This window comes from Pituophis catenifer, unplaced genomic scaffold (genome assembly GCF_029215685.1).
Source record: "Pituophis catenifer annectens isolate HBS135680 unplaced genomic scaffold, rPitCat1.0.hap2 SCAF_2, whole genome shotgun sequence".
Taxonomy (NCBI): domain Eukaryota; kingdom Metazoa; phylum Chordata; class Lepidosauria; order Squamata; family Colubridae; genus Pituophis; species Pituophis catenifer.
The window spans coordinates 125,895,448-125,919,490 of NW_027256882.1; the positions used below are offsets into that span (position 1 = coordinate 125,895,448).

A 24,043-nucleotide genomic window follows, 5' to 3' on the forward strand; every position below is an offset into this window, starting at 1 on the left:
TGCTGGGATCTTTAAGAGGAAGAAAGGGAAGCAAAAGAGAAACCGGGTTAAAATATTGAGAGGCTCATTGTGTAAAATAAAGCAGGGAGTAAGAAAAATGTAGGATTAAGAATTTGGAAAGAAAGACACTACAGCAAGCTCAGTACTACAAACTGTTGGGGTGTAGTATGACCTGTTTCTCACTACCTGATCGAAACTATGTCAATTCCAAGGAGGAAGTCTTCCCCTTATTCAGCCACTACTTGCTGCCAGTCAGATTCTCCAAAGGAAAATTTCCTTATTTACTGTTTAAGGGGGGGGGGGGGGCAGCGGGGAGGACAAAGTTGTTTTTTTAATTCATATAATTTTAATGGCTGCATCTTGAATCGTTGGCACCATCAAACCGTAAGTCTGAGACAATTCTGTTTTGTTTCTGATTTGCCCTAGAAAAGACATGAAATGAATGTGACAGAAGGAGAAAAAATAACTCCCTTTTGTTCATTTATAGAAAATGAATCAATGTATACTACTGGCTTTCAAGACTTCTCCACCTAGGATTTTAGGATTTCCAAGATAACATTAATCCCAGTTATCTAACAGCCATCTTTTCGATCTTCAACATCTATCTGACATTTAACAGATAGTAAATATTGAACAGATAATATGAAGGTGTTAAATTCTGAAGCTGGTCGTTGTTTAATCCCATTTCCTGCTTTCTATTAATTGGTTGATGCGCTTCGTCCAATGGAATTTACATGGTATGCTTACTGCAAAAGTATCCACTCAGGCACATTTTAGGAGAATTACGGTAGCGACTGGGTTTCCTAGGAGTTTTTTAAAAAAAGCGTTCCACCAACAGAAACTAGCCGGGACTCGTATTGACAGTTTTGGCTTGTTGCTGCTGCTTGGCGTAGAATTAGAGTTAGGCAAGGGGAGATTTAGGAGGCTGGTTGCATTTTACCAGTTGCTCCAGCTATTGACTTCCTTCGTGAATCAGAGATTGCTGTCATGAAGACATCTTCAGTTACGTTGGATGAGCCAGATATTCTAGAATATAAATTAAAGTATACCCCTGATCTAAGATGTGAGAAGGAAACAGACTTGGTTCCGGTTTGCTATCGCTGCAAATCCTGCATCTTGTCCTGGAAGATTTTTTCCACCCGAGAGTGGTTTGTGCGTGCCAGCCAAGCAACTCAGAGGTCGTTCGTGCTGGGGATCATCAACCGATTCGAAAGCCACGACCTCCTGAAATACTCATGGAACCTCCTACAGGCTATCGATACCAAGGATTTTACCTATTCCCGTTCCTGCGTCAGCTCCACTTTCAGAGCCTCTTCTGCTCTGGATCGGGCAATGGATCCACAGAAACTGGCGCAATCCATGGCGGATCTTTGGAGATGGTTCGTAGGCGCCTGTTTCTGGACCAAAGCAAACTACATACTTCTCTTGCTCCAAATGTGCGACTCACAGTTGTTGCTGATGGCTGCTACTCTGATCCGTATCCTCTTAACTGAACACGAGAATGCCATGTCTGAAAACGCGGAAAAAGGTAAATTTCACTATTTGCTAGAACTGCAGGAGCTATTTTGGGCATCCAGCGAGGTGTGGGGGTAGGGGTGGGGGAAGGGGCGACGGGACGGCCAGTGTTTTAGTTGTTGCTGTTCCACCATCAGGTCTAGTAGTTAAAGCATCAGGCTGAAAACTGGGAGACTGAGTTCTAGTCCTGCTTTAGGCTGCAGCTGCAAGCCTAAAAGATGACTTTGGGTCAGTCACTCTCTCTGGGCTCACCTCACCGGGTTGTTATTGCAGGGAAAATAGGAGAAGGAAAGACTATTAGGTATGGTTGCTGCCTTGAACTATTTATAAAAATAATAAAGATAGGATTAAAATCCAATAAAGAAATAAAGAATGAAGCATTATCCCACTTTCATCACTCAAAATATCTAATGATCATCAGTTAGCTTGCAGCATTGCTATATATCATACCTATAATACAGGGGTGAAATCCAGCAGGTTCTAACAGGTTCTGGAGAACCGGTAGCCGGCCAGCCAGAAGTGGTATTTGCCGGTTCTCCGAACTATTCAAAATTTCCCCCAGGAGTGGGGACGGAATGGAGATTTTGCAGTATCCTTCCCCTCGGGTGGGGTGGGAATGAAGATTTTGCAATATCCTTCCCCCAGGAGTGGGGAGGGAATGGAGATTTTGCAGTACCCTTCCCCTGGGGTGGGGTGGGAATGAAGATTTTGTAATATCCTTCCCCCAGGAGTGGGGAGGGAATGGAGATTTTGCAGTATCCTTCCCCTGGGGTGGGGTGGGAATGGAGATTTTTGCAATATCTTTCCCCTGCCACACCCACCAAGCCACGTCCAGTAGCTTTTCCAAGTAGGGAAAAATTTTGGATTTCACCCCTGCTATAATACTATATATATAATGTGACTGCAACATAAATTGATATTCAGAAAATAAATTCTAGTGTGGATTGTAGTTACCTGTAATAATTTATATTCTTAATTTATATAACACCACACTCCCACTAGATTCCTGATGATAGACTGCAAAGCATAAAACACAATACAACAAATAAAATTGTGTGCCATCAAGTCATTTTTTACTCCTAGCGACCACATAGATATATTTTATTCATCAGTATATATCCCCAACCTGTTCTTTCAAATCTCCCAACAATGAACCCATTGCACTGGAACTGAGTCCATCCATCTTGTTGCTAGTTCTTTTCATCTTTTTCCTTCCATCTTTCCTAACATTACAGCCTTTTATTCTGTGCTGAATTATCAAAATTATACTAACAGGGATCTCCTATTGATAACTTCTAATCCTTCCAAGCTCTCCAGAACTTCATTTTTATTACCTTCCTAAATACTGGGAGGGAGGGTGCCACCGGGATTTCCTAGAGGGAGGCTGTTCATAGTTGTCTACTGCTGAGTTTCATAAATAATGTGCAATACATTTTGAAAAGAATATTTGCAGCTCAGGTTGAATTATGGGGTCCTTGGTGCTCTCTGAGGTTGCTGTTGGGTAATGAAATGTCTACAAGAAAACAGCCAAATTCAGAGAGTATCAAGGATCCCACAGTAAAATACATTTGTTGTATGCTACCCAGAGTGACTTGTTTTGTGAGATGGGCAGTTATATAAATTTGAAAAAATAAATGAATAAATAAAACATATTATTTTCACAATTTTATTTCCATATTTTGTCTCTGTCTAATAATCAGCATTCCTTAAGGTATACACCAAATATAACTTTTTTTCCTCAAAATATGCATCCTGTCATGCATATGCACTATTCCAAACATGTATATTCTTGTGGATATAATTTTGAGCCCGGAAATATTGTGAGATCAAGGGGAGTAAACGAAAGAAAGTACTTGTTTATTCAAACTCCTGTGAGTGGAACTTCTGCCAGACTGTTCTGTGATGAGCTCAACCTTATTTCCATTTACTGCCACATGGCCAATCACAACTAGAAGCCTTTATCTGGCTGTTCTCAAGAGAATGCAACTAGTCTAGGGAGATTCTTGTAAATAAGTAAGCAACAATAAAGAAGCAACTTTTTACGATGTCATTCTCATTCCTTGTGCCTGACATGCTGTCTGGGACTGAAAGTTGGGTCTGGAACGGTATCAGATTATTTTTTCCTATTAAAGTGCTGTAAAGCATTATGGAGTGGTATATAAGCCTAAGTGGTATTGCTTTTGCTAAATGCCCAAATCTCAATGGAAGAGCTGAAGCACAAGAAGTTGGTTCCTCTTGTCTTCCCATCTGGAACCATATTTTTGTGAAATTGTTATGCTTTCACTTTTCTTTTGTTCTTGCTCAATTATTTTCATCTTTCAATCTATGACAGAAGAAGACTATTTAAGGCGAAGCAAATCTGACATGCGTCCTCTTCTCCCTGTGAAATCTGCTACACCTTCCCAAATGGCTGAAGCCCAGTTTCTTTCAAAAGCAAGCAGCGTGTTTGGTATGGTTTGATTTTTATGTACTGTATAGTATATACCAGTGATGGCTAACCCTTTTGCTGTCGCATGCCAAAAGCGGGGGTCGTGTGGGGAATTGCATGGGGGCGGGGCAATTCAATGTGCCCCGCCCCCTCCGCACTTGCGCGTGTGACCCCCCCGCACTTCCCACACTTTTGGCACATGATGGCACAGTGGGCCCAGTAGGCCTATTTTTCGCTCTCCCCAGGCTCCAGAGGCTTTCTTGGAGCCTGGGGAGGGCTAAAATGGCCTCCCTCCCCTCCGAGGCTCTCCAGAGGCCAGAAACAGCCTTTTTCCCGAATTCCGGTGGGCCCGGAAGGTCCGAAAATCAGGTGGCTGGTACACCTATGTGTGCTGGAGCTGAACTAGGGCAATGCTTGTGTGCCCACAGATATGGCTCCACGTGCCACCTGTGGCACGCGTGCCATAGGTTCCCTATCACAGGTATATACAATACATAATGTAAGTCATTTTTAACATGCAATTTTCTTCATGTCAACACATTTATATGGATAACAACACTATTATTTTCATTGAATAAATGAAAATGAAAATGCCCAGTGCAGTATGGTCAATCTATGCCCACTTCTGGATATGTTCTATTTGTCAGCATGAGTTTCCCATAAGGAAATAGAAATTTTATTTTAGATTAGATTGAAGACCTGCATATAACTTGTTCCCACAATGGCTGATTACTGCACATGTACAGGTGAAGCCTGTGCAGAGGAAATGAATTATGCAGCATATTTCTCCCCAGAAACATACCTCTCACATTCCCTTAACATAGATTTGACATATAATGATAATAAGCATTAATAAGTAAGATGACAAATACTATGGATTTGGATAGCTTATGAGGAGCATAGTGGCTTGCGTGGTTAGGACACTGTCTTGACAAGCAACAAGCTTTTGTTTGAGACCCGAGTGCTGCCATGGAGCAGGGTAAGCTCCTGTCCTTCACTTCCACACCTTCGGGGACATGAAAGGAGTCCCCAATTGGTATGCATCAGCAATGATGATATCACCAGCTAATCCTTTTTCAGCCCAGAAGTGCCTCTGTGCATCTGACACAAGTAGATTGTGATACTTATTGCAGTTTTTTTTCAAACTTGGTAATTTCAGATATGTGGACTGGTTGAGGGCTGGAAGGTTGGCTGGGGAATTCTGGGAGTAGAAATCCATGCATCTCAAAATTGTCAAGATTGAAAAAATAATGGTTTATTGGAAGAAGGTTAACAGGGTTCTAATTTGCTTGCCTCCTCAGCCTCTCTTCTAAGAGTGGTAGCCTATGTCACTTTTCTCTATTGCACCTGGTAAACAATGTGGAATCCAGTAGTTCATCTATGAATCACTCAGGTTTTGCATTTCGGTTCATTAATGTCTTATTGCCCCTGCACATTATAACTTGTACCTTGTTTTTCTTTTCTTTTCTTTTCTTTTCTTTTCTTCCTTACCACAGGTAATATCCGTGTACAAAAGATTTGGTCCAAACAATCAGACAATATCTTCAAAAAAGCACTGTATGAACTGGAAAATGAGACTAACTATTTTGCAGTACTGACTTTGCACCCAACCACTCCACCTGCTTCTCCTCAGCAATCCCCCAACAAATCCAGAGATTTCATCCGGTATCTGCCTATCCATTTATCAAAATCCATTTTGAGTAAGGATCTTATATCTCTTCAACCTTTCTAGGGCTTCTCTTCAATAGCCATCCTCCCCCCACCCCCTCCTTGCAGGAGCCCATTCAATCAACCCAGCTTCCTAGCTGACTGCAACAGTGCTGAATAAGTTATAAATGTTCCATGTTCCTCAGAAGTTAACAAGTATGCAAGTAGATAAACAAAGCAATCAAAGGTGACTTGGAGAGGGAAAAGCAAGGAGTGAACTGGCCAGTATTTCTCCCAGATCCAGAGATCTAAAAGGGCTATATTGACAACACAGGAGAGTGGTAAGAGAGATTAACAGGCCAAAGATAAGATATATAGGAACAAGGTTTGCCAAAATGAAAATAATCCAAGCTACATGGAGGTTTAGGAATTATTTACAGTATGTGCCCAGCTATTCAGCAATGGCTTTAAAGTCCTTCCTTGATGGAAGCCCTAAAATATTCTAGCATCAAGAACCATCCCTACTGAGTCTGAGAAAGTGTTCAGGCTTTTAAGAGTGATGGTTAGTTTTACTGGTTGCATTTGTTGTTTTAAAACTGTTGATAGCAGATGGAATCAGTCTTCAATTTAGAATCTGAAGTCTATTGTGTTTATCTCAGTTTTGTTTTCATTATTATGGCTCTAAAGCAGGGGTGTCAAACTTGATTTCATTGAGGGCTGCATCAGGGTTGTGTTTTACCTCTGGGGGCCAGGGTGGATGGGGCCATGGAAGGCAGGGCCAGCTCAACGTCACTCATGTCAGGGGCGCCTGTGGCGGCCTGAGTGCTCTGTCAGCCAAAACAGGCTCCCAAGCTCCATTTCCGGCTATAATGGCCTCCTGCAATTCTCTGCCAGTGAAAACAGAGCTCGCAAGGGCTGCTCGTGGCCCTCCCAAGCTCCATTTTTGCTGGGAGAGGCACTGGTCCTTCGTTCTTTCCAGGGCACCCTGCAGGGTAGATGTAAGTACCCCACAAGCCAGATCTGGCTGATGGGCCTTGGGTTTGACACCCCTGCTCTAAAGTCTCAGAGATCCCAAGAACACATTTTGCTGCTTCCTTAATAAGCTAATTCCTTTATTAACAACCTCTGATTAATAAATCTGGGAGGATTCTGCTTTTACTATAATCACACCATTTTTAATTCATTGTAATTAAGGAACAAACTGGCAATCTCAGTTGCTACCCTGCTCTTCAACTGAGCTGATGGGGCCCATAACTGATGGGAAAAAAAAAAAAGAAATAGTAATTTTGGTCAAAATCAATATATTTTCCTTTCGGATTTTCCAGGAATGTTAGACATGAAAACCTTAGCACGATGTGCCTCTGTAAGTCCACACTGGAACTTTTTGGTCAAACAACTTAAATGTGACGTAATAGCAAATTATGCCCACCGAAGTCAGATTTCATTTTTTCAGGTATGTGTAGTAGATTCATTTCCTCTTATCGAAGCATTGACATGAATGGAGAAAATTCCTTCCTTGTGATTACCTCATAAAAGAGCAGGATTTTAGCTTTAAGTGTCCAGAGAGCTTCCTTTCCATTTAGCACTATTGTCTTCTTCTTCTTCCTCCAAGATGCATCTGAGAAGGCAACTTTTAAACTTGACAGCTGATCATCTTAATACCTGGAAGAGTATTCCCCTGGAATACATCTGTCTAACTTAATGGGTTTATATCTAGCAAATCTTCAATGACTTTCCATTCATATGAACATTATATTCATTCCCAATGAAATATTTGCCTTGCATTGTAGGGTCTTATAAACGCTCAGCTCCACCCAGTCGCCCCGACTCTGCCCCGAATTAAGGGATTATAGGGTCATAAAAAGGAATTTACAATGATTTTATTCTCTAGCAGGGTGTTTTCTTCTCCGATTAACACTGGAAATTGTGATCGCAGGGCTGGTTTTACCATTAGGCAGAGTAAAGCAAATGGCTCAGGCAACAATCAGGTCTCCCCCATCTAATTTTATTTATTTATTTATTAAATTTAAATTTATTTGTCCAAAAATGACTCTGGGTGGTTTACAAACATTAAAACTACCACACATTAAAATAATAAAGAAAACATAGCAATAGCAATAGTACTTAAACTTATATACTGCTTCATAATGTTTTACAGCTCTCTCTAAGTGGTTTGCAGCATCAGCATATTGCCCCCAACAATCTGGGTCCTCATTTTACCGACCGGTGGAAGGATGGAAGGCTAAATCAACCTTGAGCCAGTCAGAATTAATCCAATAACCACCTCTAGAATGGTGCATCCCCATTGGAGGTCTGGGCCAGCTGGAGAGTCAGGCTTCAGATCCTTATGGAAGGTCAAAAGGGAGGGTGTGGATCAGTGGTGAAATCCTGCCAGTTCTGTCCGGCCCACATGAGCCAGGAGTGCTGGCGGCGTGTGATTTGGAGAACCGGTAACGGCGGCAGCCCGGACGTCGTTACTTCCTGATTTTAACCCTCTGCGCATGTTCAAAGCCTTATGTGCATGCACAGAGGGTCAAAAATAGGACGTGGCGATGGTGCGTGCGCACTTCTGAACCGGTAGGGAAGGTAAGTAGATTTCACCCCTGGTGTGGATTTTACATTGGAGGGTATGATGTTCCAAAAAGCAAGAGCCAAGGAAAAAAAGGCTCTCTTACTATACTCCCTTCAAGTGTGGCAGAGAGCTCCGTTTTATTGCCAGTCATCTGCCGTTATTCCAACTGAATCTGCCTATCTCTCTTACAGTAAATGTGACGTGGAAAACTTGATGAGGCCACAATTATACCTTACTCCCCAACTCCTTGTTTTCTTGCTCTGAATTAGATGGCTTGTTTCAAAACGATATCAGTGCCAAAATCTCCCTGCACCATTAAATACAGTAGATTGAGCAAAGCCATCTTTCACAAAGAAATGTTTACTGTATTTTTGTAGCATTTTGGATTTACCTTTTCAGGAACATATTTATTTAAGGAACTGTATCCTGTGCAGTATTATGAATTTGCAATTTTGCTATCTGTTGCAGGGCTTATGTCCTAAAGGAGCAGTTTCCACCTATGCCAGAATAGTAAAGGTTGCTATTCCTCGCATAACAACAAATGGTGATATAATCCTAACCAAAACTAAGAAGCAATTCAAGGTAGATTGTGGATGCTTTTCCTTCTTGGAATTCCATGAACTGACTGATGGGGGAATTCCAGGATTTTACATAGTTATTATGTATGGGTGGCAGAGCCTAGTTGATTGTGCCTGGGCTTGGGAGCTAAGGATGGATAAATTTAATTTTTACTTGCATGAGAGACCACCAAGGAATTCTAAGGCTGCAGATTAAATCAGAAAACCAAATCCTGGCAGATTTTAGTGGCAAATTACTTCTGGACTATTGTCCAGAAACCTTCATGAATGAGTCCAGCACGTTAGTCTCAAGGCATTTTGATGATAATTTCTCACTGCTATGTGGCAAATGGAAACTATCAAACATAGAAAGGTGGAGCTTTGCTGTCCTCAACCAGAAGTGGGTTTCAGCAGGTTCTGACCAGTTCTGGAGAACCGGTAGTGGAAATTTTGAGTAGTTCGGAGAACCGGTAAATACCACCTCTGACTGGCCCCGCCCCCATCTATTCTCTGCCTCCCGAGTTCCAACTGATTGGGAGGGAATGGGGATTTTGCAGTAACCTTCCCCTGGAGTGGAGAGGGAATGAAGATTTTACAGTATCCTTCCCCTGCCATGCCCACAAGCCGCACCCACCAAGCCACGCCCACAGAACCGGTAGTAAAAAAAATTGACTCCCACCACTGCCCTCAACTGTACTGTTTCTCTTTCCAAAGTATATACACCTTTTGTTCCGATTATGATGCTAAGGAGGAGAAGATTTGGGGAGAGAAAGAAATCCAGCACTTCTGCCAGCTTAAGTAGGAAGTCACATATTTCTATGTATGCTATTTGCTTTTCCTTTCTCATCATCTGTCACTGTCACTGTTTGCTTTGCTTGAAGGATTATGACCAGCAGCAAACTACAAGTCAAAGTGAAGAGACTGAATACATGCAGAAAGCATATCATGGCCAGGAGACAGACTCTGTCAAATTAGAAGAAAGGAATGTCTTCTGCAGTGGCTACAATGTTCGTATTCTAATAAATAGGTACGTGTCTAAGATAGAATATATTTATCCTCATCCATTTCTCATTCATCTTGTCATGGACCCAGGTTCTGGATGAGTAGAAGGGAAAACAGAACAGAGAAAGTCTATTAGGTGACTTGCCAAGGGAATAAACATTCTAATTAGTGATATCTGGCTGCTGCCTTTATAAGAGACTTGCTTTGCCTCTGTTCTCCTTGCTGGAAACAACATCTGTCTCCTGTATGACTCCCATGTAGGAATTCTACTCTTGGACCTTAAGTCCTTAAACTACTGTACTTAGACTAGCTGACAACTTTGACCTGGCTCTTGAAAAGGTGACGGTAAAGGTTTTCTCTGTCCAGTCGTGTCTGACTCTAGGGAGTGGTGCTTATCTCTGTTTTTTAACTAAGAGAGCCAGCATTATTTGAAGACATTTCCCTGGTCATATGACCAGCAACACTATACACCAAGGTATACGGAATGCTGTTACCTTCCCACTGAAGTGGTACCTATTTATCTACTCACATTTGCATGCTTTTGAACTGCTAGGTTTGCAGGTGTTGGGGCAAGTAATGAGAGCTCACCCTGTTGCCTGGCCCTCGGATCTTGAACCCAGGCTGTCAGCTTTCCAGCTGACAAGCTCAGCATTGAACCATTGAGCCATCATGTCCTTTGAAACGTGAACTAACTTGCACACTCCTCTTTGAAAATTGCTTTGCTTGATATTCCTTGCTACATTGTTAACTCTGCTGCCTGAAAATAAAACTGATAAATGCCCAAGAAACCACATGTATGTATGTGGCTGAAACCTGAATCAGGATACAGTACATCTCACCAACTCATCCATAGGAATTGTTGAAACGTATAACTTCACAGCACATGGAAGAACTAGCCTTCCAAGCTCGTGGAAGCATCTTTGCCTGTAAACAGTAAGTTTTGGTTATTTTGGACCCCACCAGTGGAAAGGAGAATGTAGAAATTATAGTATGTCTGTTAAAGTAAATCAGGGTCCTAATTTAATGTTTGCTTTCTACTTCAGTCTGGATTCCAACCGAGTGATTCATAGCACTGCTGGAAAGTTATTGGCCTTTGGTTCTTTAGATCGAAAAGTCCGCTTTCTAGATATGGAGAAGATTAAAAGTGTCCCTCCTATCTTATTTGGACATGCTGGTAGTATCAGATCCTTGTATCTCCATGAAGACAGAGGATTCCTCCTGAGTGGCAGCTATGATCTCAGTATCAGGTGAGTGCTTTTAATGCCCTTTCTTTATCCCAGGACAGTTTAATCTGCCTTTTTCAGGAGTTAGTTTCCATTTTGGGGGGATTGAATGGTGATGCAGCAACAATGAAGACCAGCTTGTTTTATTCCAGTTTTATTCTAGCTTTTTCTGTTCCTGTTTGTATGGTGTTCATTTACCATTCTCTTGAATTCTTTTTTAGAATGTGGAACATCAGAAAAGGGACCTGTGTGAAGATTTTTCTGGGCCATAAAGGGAATATCACTTGCTTGGATGTGTGCAAGACTAGATTTGTGTCTGGATCCAAAGACTGCACAGCAAAATGTGAATATCAGATTTAATCCCTCTTAGAGAAGTAGGGGAAAAAAAATCAAGGACTTCAACTAAAATGCTAAAGTTGGTAAAGTAAGAACACTAGTAAATTGTATGATAAAAGAAGACTCGCCTGATAATGAGCCAACCATGACTTTTTCCAACATAAAACAGAAGCATGTTCTCAGCCCAAGGGCTGCACTAGGCTTGACGTACCATGCTGAGAACAACACTCCAAAAGTCAGTGGGGCCATATTTCCCTTGCTTAAAAATCCTACTTGGTTCATTTTTATCCATGGTGGTGCAATGATTAGAATGCATTAGTGCAGGCTACTTCTGCTTCCTGCCAACTTGGACATCATATTCTGAACCACTTACTTACAAAGGTTTAACACGGTATAAGGAATGTAGCAGTGCATTTTTCAAAAAGATAAAACAAAATTAAGTGAATATAGATAAAGCAGACCTCTCTGCTAAATGCGTTGTTCACCCATTTCTGATGTATAACCTCCCAGACAAGTCTCACTGATGCTTTTCTATCTTTGACTGAGTTGCATTAAATGCATTGAAACTCAACTTCTGAGTAAACAGGATGAGCAACATGCTAAGAAATTACTACATCTTCTTGTGTTTCTTACAGTGTGGGACATGAAAACTGGGCGATGTGTTAAAACTTTCACACACAAAGCTTATGTTTGGGCTGCTAAAATGAATGAGGTTCATATCGTGAGTTCCTGTGACAAGGGCCTCGTGAAAGTTTGGCATGCTGAGTCATATGTACTAATCAAGGTATGAATCTTCCAAAAGAGTCTGGCCCAATTTCTTTCACATTTAAACTCAGGTAAGTAACCAACAGTGCAATTGTACCTACAAGCTGACAGGAGTACCAGAAGAAACAGAAAGTTCTTAAAATATATTTCAATGCAAAGTTCACTTAGGCATCATATTATAAATTAGATATGCCCAGGAGAGATTGGTCTCAGCCCTGTATCAATTCTCTACTAGTAATTTAAATCATATTCAGTCCCCTTTAAAGTGATCTTCATTACTGTTATTTATCACAAAGCTGGCAGGATAGTCCTATAACATGGTATAAATCACTAATTTGGAAATAATCTTGGGATCTTGTTTGTAGAGTTTTGAGATTCCCATGATACTCTAGGATTTCTTCTTATACAAGAAAAGTTTTCAAGCAAGCAAACAAATTTCCCCCCAAATAAATAAAAAATTGGTGAGCTGATTATCACAAACAAAAGATTTTTAAGTTTCATCTTGGAATCTTAACATAAATGTTAGATTTACAAACAAAAAAAGATATTTAAGGAGAAAAAAAGCAGAATTTCATGCTTGTATCAGAGCAACTGAAAGGCCGGCTCAAAGAGAAATCAAAACTATTACTTTACCTTCTTTATTTTTTTTTCTAGCAAAGTCAGTGTTTAATATGCCTACCCAAAAGGCTCATTGTTCTTTAGCAATGCTTGTTCTACTCAAATGTAATCCATTTTATGTGAAACATCTACTGTGGGAATAAGCATGTGTAACTCACTTCGTGAGACATCTGCTGGGGATATTTTTTATTAACTCTGTATCTGAAATATATCATGATGGGATAGAGACACTTATACTAGTGTACACCAACCTTGGCAACTTGCTGGCTTGGGAATTCTGGGAGTTGAAGTCCATATATTTTAAAATTGCCAAGGTTGAGAAACAGTGATTCATACTCTATTATTCCAGTTTAAGGGTTTGTTACTGGATCTTACATCTAACATCTTTTTATTTTGTACAGGGAATATCAGATAAACATTTTACACACAATAAATAGTAATCATTCAAAGCTTTAGAAATGCTTGTTATACAGTATACTTCTGAGCAGGAAAAAACAATACTACATTGGTTATTTTGTAATCCAATAAAGAGGCTAGCCTTAGTGATATTTGGGGTGGGGGGTTAGCAAAAAAAATCTATGGAAAGCCTTTCACACTTTTAGCTTCAATATTTACTGGCAAAGTAAACAATCAGCCACAATCAGAGAATGCCTGAAACCAGTGATGAAATTCATTTTTTTTTTACTACCAGTTCTGTGGGCGTGGCTTGGTGGACATAGCGTGGCTTGGTGGGCATGGCAGAGGAAAGATACTGCAAAATCCCCATTCCCACCCCACTCCAGGAGAAGGATATTGCAAAATCCCCAATTCCACCCCAGTCTGGGGCCAGCCAGAGGTGGTATTTGCTGGTTCTCCGAACTATTCAAAATTTCTCCAGAACCTGTTGAATTTCACCCCTGCCTGAAACTATATCAAAAGTACACAAAGAGAAGCCTTCCCCCTCTCTTCCTCCTCCTCCTTTTACAGGTTTTAGAAGGTCACCGAGGTGCTATAAAATGTTTGTCATTTGATGAATGGCATCTTGTGACAGGAAGCAGTGATGGATACATTTTGGCATGGAGCATGGTGGGAAAACACAAGCGATGCCTAATGGCTTTCAGACATCCCAAGTAAGTCTTTTTAATATAAAATACATTTTGGATTTTAAAGCGTACCAATCAAGCTGGGAGACCATTGACTAGAATCTACCTGCCTTCCACTTCGCACTTGGAACAGGTCATTGATAACAAATTGGAAGGAGATAATATTTCTTTTAATCTATCATCACTTTGCTTCAGCAAAATGGTGCAATAATGTTTTCTCTGCATCACATTTCCTCCCTACTCTGATTTATTGCTTCTTTCATTGTTAGCATTTAGAATAAGATGTCACTGGTACACAGGACTGAAACCAATATAAATTCCTAATTCAGGTAGCTCCCTATTTAGTCCACATAATATACAACAAATGCTTTCATTTAAGAGATTCAGTTTGTTTTGGTAGTTATTTTTTCACTCTAGACATTCCAAATTTTTCTCTAGCAATTGCTTTCTTAGTGCAGTAGTACAATCAGTTTTTCTTCTTAGAATGATTTGTGAGGACAGGTGATTTTGAATATTTTTTAATTCATAAAGAAGAAACAAAAACAAGGATGAACCTGAAAGATCAGAATTGGACTCCCGACAGACTAGGCAGGCCAGAATTATAGATGGCACCTAAGGGGTTATGAATGTTTAGCTGTTCACATTGTACAAAATAAGGTAGATGACACTGTCAGAGATATTAGTGTTTTGTTGCCTAGGCAAAAGGTATTAAAGCATTTTTTAAAAGTCCAGAACATCCAATAACATTTGGAAGTGGCTCACATAGATCCTTATTTCAGTGAATTAGGGAATTAGAACAGTCAGACTTGGAAGATTCTGTTATTATGGCCAATCTCAATAAAAGTAGCTTTAGCCATTCTGTGAAGTTAATTTTATGATCTAGTCTATCTAATAGGGCTGACATCAGTTTTGTAAGTCTGTGCTGTATAGCTTTCTCCTTCATCAAATAAGGGAACCATTTCAGAACATAATCTGAAATTTTGCATCTGTTTTATCATAGAGTTTATTCTGTCTCTGTACCACATCTAAGTAAAAAAAAATTATACTCAACTTTGGATGAAAAATTAATCCTAACCTAATACTTACGTTCTAAATGGTGATAGATAGATGGTGATGATGCTGAAAGAAGCTTTATTTTTTCTTTCTTTCAATACTATAAGCTTTTTAAACTAGTGTTGATAATTTTAAGCATATTAAATAAACATTACTGCATTAAAATTTGCTTTAAAATAATATAATGTATCAACTTTATTAAAAAAACAACCATTTGTTTTTCATTGCTGATCTTGTTTACAGGGAGGTTCTATCGCTGGCCTTTGTTTATCTCAGAGTCATCAGTGGCTGTGCTGATGGGAAGATACGTATATTTAACTTCTTCTCTGGAATATGTCTGAGGGTTATGAGAGGAAACAGCAGAGGTGACCCAGTGGTGTCCTTCTGTATTTTAGAAAACAGGTATGTTAAAAGTTCTTATTTCCTAATTCAATAATAATAATGGCAATGAAAGAAAAGATATATGGAAATGCTATGAATCCAACCTGCCCCGAACAACATAGTCTTGAATTATTGATACTTAAAAGTAAGTTTAGTTAAAATTGACGAGTGTTACTTCTGAGGTACATATTTTTAAAGTCTGGCTATTAATGATGCATTGACCTTCCATGTACACTTTCAAACAAAATAACTAAAGAAAACAAATCAATGTAACTTAAACTGAGGCCTTTGAGGAATCTTTTATTTATTGTTTCCTTCTATAAAAAGTTCCAGAGTTCAGTTTTCTCATGTAAAATTGAAGGACAATTTGGGTTTTTCTGCTTCCACAATACTTTTTACGGAATTTCAAATATAGCTAAACATTGTTCCCTTCAATAGCTATTATTTTCAAAGAAAAAGTGGTAGATTTCTAAATTCTTGAATCCTGCCTTCATTGTATTGTTTTCTCAATTGTTTTCTCTTGACTGTTTTTTTTTTGAGAGAAAGAGGAAGAAAATCATAATGTATTCCAAAATAAATTAAAAATATAACGCTTCCTCTAACAGAATTGACAATGTACATTCCTTAGACAGCTGCCATGATAGTGTAGCAGTATTACACTAATTATTAATATGAGCAGTGGTGATACAGTGGTTAGAGTGCATTACTTCAGGCTACTTCTGATGATCACTGTCTGCCAGCAGTTTGGCAGATCAAATCTCACCAGGCTCAAGGTTAACTCAACCTTCCATCCTTCCGAGGTAGGTAAAATGAGGGCCCAGATTGTTGGCGGCAATATGTAAACTTGAGGGCTGTAAAAGCACTATGAAGTGGTATATAAGTCTAAGTGCTATTGCTTTGCTATGAATAGGCTAGTTTAATTATTAATGAAAAATTAAACTATTTTGTTGTGATAACAGGATTTTAAAGTTAATAATGATAAAATGAAGATGCTAACAAAAAGGAGAGCAAAAAGAATGATAAAAACCAAGATTGAGATTTTCAGATTGAGAAAAAAATAAAATGAATTACCAGTATATGTTATTTCAAACTAATTATACTAAGATTTCAAGAAAGAATTCAAGAAGGATATGTTAACATGGGGAAAATTGTCATTGGGATAAAAATGAATGTATTGCCTAGAGTGATGTTTTTTTGTATCAAACAATGCCAATTTTGACAACTGATGTTCCATTTAAGCAATGGCAAAATGATATAGTTAGGTTTATATGGGAAGAAATAAACGAAGACTTACTCAGGATGCAAAAGAGCGAGGAGAACTGGGATGGCCTGAAATTGCACTTTGCAGCCTACTGTTTGGTTTGAATGAAAGAATGGATGTTCCTGAAAAATAAGAGAATGTTAGAACTGAAAGAGCACAACCTGAAATATGGATAGCATGATTTTTGATAATCTGATAAATTTAAGGTTAATGTATATTTTAAAAATCATTACATTAGAAGTGCTTATTGAGGATATGGAATACATACAAATGGGATAGATACAATTCAGGCTGTGCCTGAAAATTCCTTTTGTGAAATAGCAGACAGAAATGGTTAACCTATTGAGAGTTATTAAAACAAGATACATACATACATACATACATACATACATACATACATACATACATACATATGCAAAAACCACTCATGCCATAATCACAAAATCTCCAGAACCGTAAAGCCTACATACTTGAAATTTGTCATGTATGTTCCTCTTGGCTTCTAGGTGCTCACTAAGAAAGGATTTTTCGAAATGACCATCAGAGCATTTGTATTTCCTATATTATTATTAACATGCTCTGCTGCTGAGGAGTTCTACTTCCCCTCCCTACCTGAAAAGAAATCTGTTCCAAATGCAAAACACAAGCAGAGGAGAGGAGTTTCAGTTTTACTTTCACAGCAGGAAGCAGCTTTAATACAGAACACTTGAGCTAAGCCACAGCCAGGCTCCTTTGTGTCTCCTTCTTGCTCACAAAGCAAATACTGTTTCACTTTCCAAACAGCCCTCTGATGCTAAGGAGTTCTACTCCCCACCTGAAAAGAAATCTGTTCCATGCTCTGATGCTAAGGATTTCTACTCCCCCTCCCCACCTGAAAAGAAATCTGTTCCAAATACAAAAGTTTTACTTTCACAGCAGCAACCAGGGGATAGGATAGGGGAGGGTTCTGTGGGGCAAGGCTGAGGGAGGGAAGGGGATAGGATAGGGGAGGGTTCTGTGGGCAAGGCTGAGGGAGAGAAGGGGAGAGGAGAGGCTGATTGTAACTACTCAATTGTCAAGCTGTGTCAATTTATCAAGCCCCATCACATAGTTTCGTAGCAAAGCACGGGTATCCAGCTAGTTGCTAAAATATATGTGTTTTACTAAAATTTAAAACAGGAGGAGAACAAGTGTATGATAAAATGGGCTAAGTACTTCAATTATAATATACAGATGGATCAGTGGGAAAATATGTGGTTGAAAGGACTGAACTTCACATTATGTTACAATTTAAAAAAGAATATTTGTAAAATGCTGTGTTGATACATTAGGAAAGCTTTCTGGAATGTATAAAGGTGCTAAACTTATATTGGAAATATGGTAAATGTGAATTGTCATTTTATTATGCCTGATGGACTTGTAAAAATGTTGGAAAAATAGGATTAAAATATACACAATGATACAAGGAATTTAAATGTTAATGCTGAACTGAAATGTAAATATCAATATATTTACAATAGCTATAAAGAAAATTAGAAGCTGTTTCTTTATATCTTTTTTTCTTTGTTATTTCCTCTTTTATTTCCTATTCTTGTCTTTAAATTTGTATTGTTTTTAATCTGTAATAATGTCCTCATTAACAATTTTAATTAAAAAAAAAGATTTCCCTGATTAGAGAATTAACTGATTACTTGATAGCCTTTGATATCAAAGTCTTTTTACTTAGACAAGCCTGAGTCTACCAAGGTGATATGTTTTCTGTTACTGTTATTGTGTTAGCAGTGACTCACATAGCAATCTGGTATTATATACTCATTTTTATAGCTGCCTTAGAAGACAATTTATGAAAAGGTGAGCTATAAATTAATTCCTATTTAATTCCTTGAAAAATCATCCAAAGCAATTAGTACTGGAAGGAAAGTACTGGAAATATCCTTGACCATGCAAAAACAGTTTTTGAGGAATATTTTTCATTCAGATTGTGACAGGGAAGAAAAGGGGAGGAAAAAAAGACCTTCCTTTCATTTTGCAGTGACTAACCTCCCCTTCCAATGATTGTTATTATTGTTGATCTTCTGATTTTAAATAATAGAATTTGGGGGCCCTAATTGCAAGGAAGAACAGTTGTGTCAGCAACCTGAAGCCACATCATTACAAATCATTTTCTTAAATCAGTGGACAGATTTCATAATATTTTCCCACTCATCCAATTTCTTCTCTAGATTATTGATCAACGCAGAAGGAAGTGTGGTCTTGTTCCAGTTCGAAGACGTAGAATGGGATCATAATCAGCTTTCTGATAAAATACCTAACCAAGCAGTCATAAGCAAATTTCATGACGTACCAGCCCAAATAAAGCCGCCTCCATATACAAAATCTGTGCGGGAGAAAAGAGCCAGAAAGAAAAATTGGAAGCTATACAGAGAAGCTGACGACACAGTACTTTCCTATTATATTTCCCAGCATGCCACAAGATTATCCAAAGGTGTCCCAGGTATATACGTTTGTGCAGGTATAATTGTATACTGTATGTATGTATCTACTGTATATCAAATTGGCAAGAAGAATCCCTTTTGCCAACAATTTTGTCAGAGTGAACAGATGGTGATGGATGGCTTGGTCAACAGGAAGTCTTTTCTTCAGAAGATAGAATAATAGAAAATAATAATTATAAGATAAAAGTTTCATCTGCAAACACCATGAATTATCTTTTCACATTTCTTTCAAGACTGAAAAGGTCTGGTAAGCTTTTCTCCCAAGGTATTTGATATTTTTTTCAAAACTTGCCATATTGAGGATCTTTATGCACACAAATATACATTGAGTGTAGTCTCATTGCTCTACAAAATCCCATTGTGGAATTAACCCTCTAACTTTATGAGGCCATATTTAATTAGAATCATTCCACGGCATTCTGTTGCATCACATTTTGGACTGCTAACCATGCCATTCTCTTCTAGCCCTCGTTTATGAAATTGTGAAGACTCCTTTACCCCGAAAGAGGGAGGATAAGAGAGCCACGGTCCTGGATCCATACCAACAGCAAAGACTCTCTGAACTTGCCCATCAAACCTTAGAGGGACATCAGTCTTCAACAATAATGAAAATTACTTCTGGTAAAGAATTTTTGGGTATTATTTTTAAAAGTTATAACGGTTACTGATATCCACTTTTAGGCTACTGATTAATACCTTAACAGAATAAATTGCATTTTTAATTTATAGGCAAAACTAAAGAAAGTTACAAAAAAATGGGTAAACTATCATGATCTCCCAATTTCTTACCAAAGTAGGGTATTCTATTTTTTAAAAAAAAGAAAGAAAGAATTGGGAGGAAATAAAAATGTAAAATTGGCTTGAAGTCTGCGCAGACTTATCTGATTTCCTCAAATCAAAGGCAACTAGAAAAAATGACTGTTCTGCTCCGTATATTTTTATGCCAGAACCGTGATGGCGAACCTACGGCACGCATGCCAGAAGGGGCACGCAGAGCCATCGCTCCTGGCACGCCAGCCATCACCCGTTGCTCTTCTGGGTTCCAGCGCACACATGCGTGCTGGCCAGCTGGTCTTTGCATGCGCGGGAGTGCCAGAAACCGGGAGAGCAGCTCCCTAGTGCACATGTGCACGCTGGGAAGCTGAGCTTCTGGTTTCCGGCACGTGCATGCGTGCTGGCCAGCTGGTCTTTGCATGCGCATGCGCATCAGAAACCAGAAGCTTAGCTTCCCAGCACATGCATGCATGCTGGGGAACTGCTCTTCCAATTTCCAGTGCTCCCCTGTGTGCGCGTGCTCCCATTTCGGCACTCGGTGCCGAAAAGGTTCGCCAACACTGCTATAAGCTAGGATTCCTGAGTATACAAAGCCAAAGTTATTAATTATTCAGCTAATGATGGAAAATACTCTTAAAGAAGCAGGGGGTATTAAGCATCGTCTTTGGTCTTGCAGGTGGAAATTGGAGGCATTCATCAAAACCTTTTAGGATAACTCTTTTCACCCCACATCTTCCTATAACCAGATTGTTTCCTTTTTGAATTCTCTCCCTTAAAATAGAAAGCAAATGATGGCTAAAAGATGTGGAAGGTAATTTTATTCCTGCCTTCATTCCATTCATTAGGCCCTTCTGCTGTAGCCTTACCTTCGTCTATCTCTGTGCCTATGCTTTCTCTCCATTCCCCTCCATGTAGATGTGCGCTGTCCCCATTCAATGCCAAACAAACCATTCAGTCCAAATGGATATTCAAGCCTTCTCTGCACCCAGGATCTCATAATAGGAATGAAAAGAAAACTTTTAGAATTATAAATAAAATGATAGGGGTTTGAGCTATGTGCCAAACAGATCTTTTTATTGCCTTTGTAGCAACTGTGAATATAAGAAATTCAATATGTTTGATGAAAAGAAGGACTAAGGGTGACATGATAGCAGTGTTCCAATATCTCAGGGGCTGCCACAAAGAAGAGGGAGTCAAGCTATTCTCCAAAGCACCTGAGGGCAGGACAAGAAGCAATGGGTGGAAACTAATCATAGAGAGAAGCAACCTAGAACTAAGGAGAAATTTCCTGACAGTTAAAACAATTAATCAGTGGAACAACTTGCCTCCAGAAGTTGCAAATGGTCCAACACTGGAAGTTTTTAAGAAGAGATTGGATAACCCTTTGTCTGAAATGATATAGGGTTTCCTGCCTAAGCAGGAAGTTGGACTAAAAGACCTGCAAGGTGCCTTCCAACTCTGTTATTCTATTCTATCTAATATTCTTATTTACAATGCTAAAGACAGAATTTGGCACAAGAAGTATGTATTGTATTTAAAAGTGAATATAAATACACTTTTAAAAAAACCACAAAAGAAATCAAGAGCCCCGTTAAATGTCTGCCTGGTTTCCACAAAGCTTAAAGCTTTCTACCATTACCAAAGACAAAAATCTGACTGGCGTTTAGAGTAATCTATTATGTATTATTATGTTATGTCATACATAAAATAGAATTCAGGCTTCAGACAAACCATCAACTGCCACCTAGGTACTATTATTGACCACTGCATAAAAGACCAAACCAAATTAGTTTAAACTGCTTGTTGCATGGCAGTTTATCTTAGGATCAGTGTAGTATGATGTTAATATCAATTAGTACTGCTTTTACTGATAGCCTTGGGAATTTGATGAACAACTAATCTAAATTGAGCAGATAGGGAGGTAGAAGAATCTTAGAAAAAAAGAAGGCATTGGCAAGTTCATACTTTACAAATGAAATGGTGGACTTTCACCATGATCTAATGCAGTGAGGGAGAACCTAGGACATACATGTCAGAGATGACACATCATGTTTTGAGTGACATGCCAGCATTCACCAATATTCAACAACTATTCTTGAAAGCATTGCCCCATACTTGTGCGATTTTTGAGGCTGCAGAGGTCATGCAAGAATGGCTGCAGAGGATGCGGAAGAGCTTTCTCTGAAGCCACTTCAAGAATGAAGGCCCTTGGCAACTCAGAGCAGCCTCAAGTAGGCTGTCAACAGAAAGAAAATACTGAAGAAGCTCATGGTAGCTCTGTGGGAGTGCTGGCCCATGACTCACAGGCTTGGGACATGGGGCAAGGTTTTCTTTTTCAATAGCAGTGGTGATGCTAGGGTTGAAGTCAAAGCCCAGGCCTTGACTTCAGACCCAGTCTTTGTGCTGCGTCAAGTGTCATTGTTCAAGGTAAGCCTAGATGGATGGGAGATAGAGAATTGTTTCTCTTTTGTTTGGGTATGGGATATGACATATCAGCAGAATCAAGTCAGGCATTTTCCAGATTTTTGTCAGGCCAAGCCCAAAAGGTTTGCCATCACTGATCTAATGTATGCTCAGTTAGAAATAAGCTTCACCATATTCAATAAGCTTACTGTAGGTAAGTGGTCATTGATTACAATTATGATTTGCAAAGCATTACCACCACCCCCCCCAAAAAAAAAATAGATATTTGGGGAAACTGTTAAGAGTTAGAGAAGTATTGGAACATTGGATTGGATGAATTCAGTGCAACATATTCCTTGCATTTCCTGTTTTTTAAATATCAGAATTTTTTTGCTTACTGTATATAATTCTGTAGCCATGCATTGCTTTGGCAAGTATCAGCCCAAATACAGCCACTCAATAGAGCCTGGGACAGGGTGAGTTATGACTTGTTCCCTGATGTTGAATCCCTGTCTTATAATTGTAATTGGGTTTTATTTTTGTTCTTCCTGCCATTGGTTATTACTGTTGACAGTTTCGGTGTTTACTTTTTTATTATCATTATCAGATGCTTTTAAATCTTATAATCCTCTGTGATTAAGATGATCCATAAGCTCATTAAATTAATAAATCAAACAGTTTCCTCGGTTTTTCAATAAAGCTTCTGATTTTTCTAATTCTATACGTATTTTTTTATGTCAGTTTTTGAAGACCAGGTTGAGCGCCTTCTACTGAGTTGCCCCTGCTTTCTGTCTTCAAGTTCTGTCCTCTTCTGTTCTGATGTCAGTAGGTAATATTTTAGGCTTTAAACTCCTTTCTCTTTTTTCTTTTTTAAAACAGGTGAGGAATTAGTACCAGAAGCTCCACCCACTTCTTTATTTGGCCAGAATACCAAGGCTTTGTTAAATCACCTAAAGAAGAGGCATCCTATTGGTCCCATATCTAATGATCAGATACTCCTCACTGTCAGTACAGTACACCATGCCTATCAACAGGATGATGTCAGTGCCAATATGGCATACAACGTGAACATTAAAGATGCTTGGGAACCTGTTCAGCCCAAGAAATCACAGTCTAAATCAACTCTAACTTCTCAAAGTTCAAAGTACAAGGCAATAGATCTAGCAGCCCAAGTGAAACAACTAAAGGCTGTTGGTGTCACTTTAGGTATGGAAAAGATTTCCTCACCTTATGAAACCAAAATGCTACAGCTCAACACAAAGAATTCTTTGCTTGGGAGTGCTGTGAAATCCTTCATTCCTCCCCCCTCTATCACACGTTCCAAGTCTTGCAGCAGCTTGTCAAGAAGAAAAGCTTATTTTAACATCTCATCTCCAGCTGTTGCTAAGAGTAACATCATTGGTGGCATTACAACTTCAGCTGAATCCATCAAAATACCACGAATGAAGATTGCCCAACCTGATACCAATGTAACTTCACGGCGCAGAAAATATTTTTATGCCCTTAATGCAAATCCTTATCGTTATAATACTGGGTTCCAACTTCTTACTACACAACAAATGAAAGAATATGAAGAAGCTAAGATTGCAGAGTATCAGGCAAGCAAAACAAAAGTTATTGCAAATAGAGAAAAGGTGTGTAAAAATGCTTGGGTGAGGAAAATTAAAGGTCTTCCCATAGATGACTTCACTAAGGAGGGCAGAGCTGCTGCTCCTGAACTTGGAGATAATGTTTTCATTTGAGGCTAGCTTCTTTAATACAGCTGACAAACCCTGGAAAACAAATGCAAAATTCCAGCCCAGGTACTGTTGATTTCCTCTGATCTGAAACTTTGTCCTATTTCCCTCTTTTGGGAGACTGTGACAAACTGTACCATATCAAAAAATTAGATGACCTTTGTTTTCAAAAATGAAGTTTTCCTCCCTTTCCTAAAATAATTCCAGTTTGCAACA

At 39.1% G+C, this 24,043-nt stretch overlaps 1 protein-coding gene across 1 annotated transcript; it reads left to right on the plus strand.

The window, feature by feature from the left end:
- The first annotated feature begins 942 nt into the window (after positions 1–942).
- Positions 943–24,033, plus strand: FBXW10B (F-box and WD repeat domain containing 10B). Its single transcript, XM_070934518.1, has 14 exons — positions 943–1,528; positions 3,848–3,964; positions 5,440–5,643; positions 6,916–7,043; positions 8,631–8,744; positions 9,601–9,746; positions 10,765–10,968; positions 11,166–11,287; positions 11,916–12,064; positions 13,630–13,772; positions 15,042–15,200; positions 18,642–18,913; positions 19,380–19,535; positions 22,971–24,033. Exons 1-14 carry the CDS (start codon positions 988–990, stop codon positions 23,831–23,833), a joined length of 3,318 nt encoding a protein of 1,105 aa, XP_070790619.1. The 5' UTR covers positions 943–987; the 3' UTR covers positions 23,834–24,033.
- The last annotated feature ends 10 nt before the right edge of the window (positions 24,034–24,043 follow it).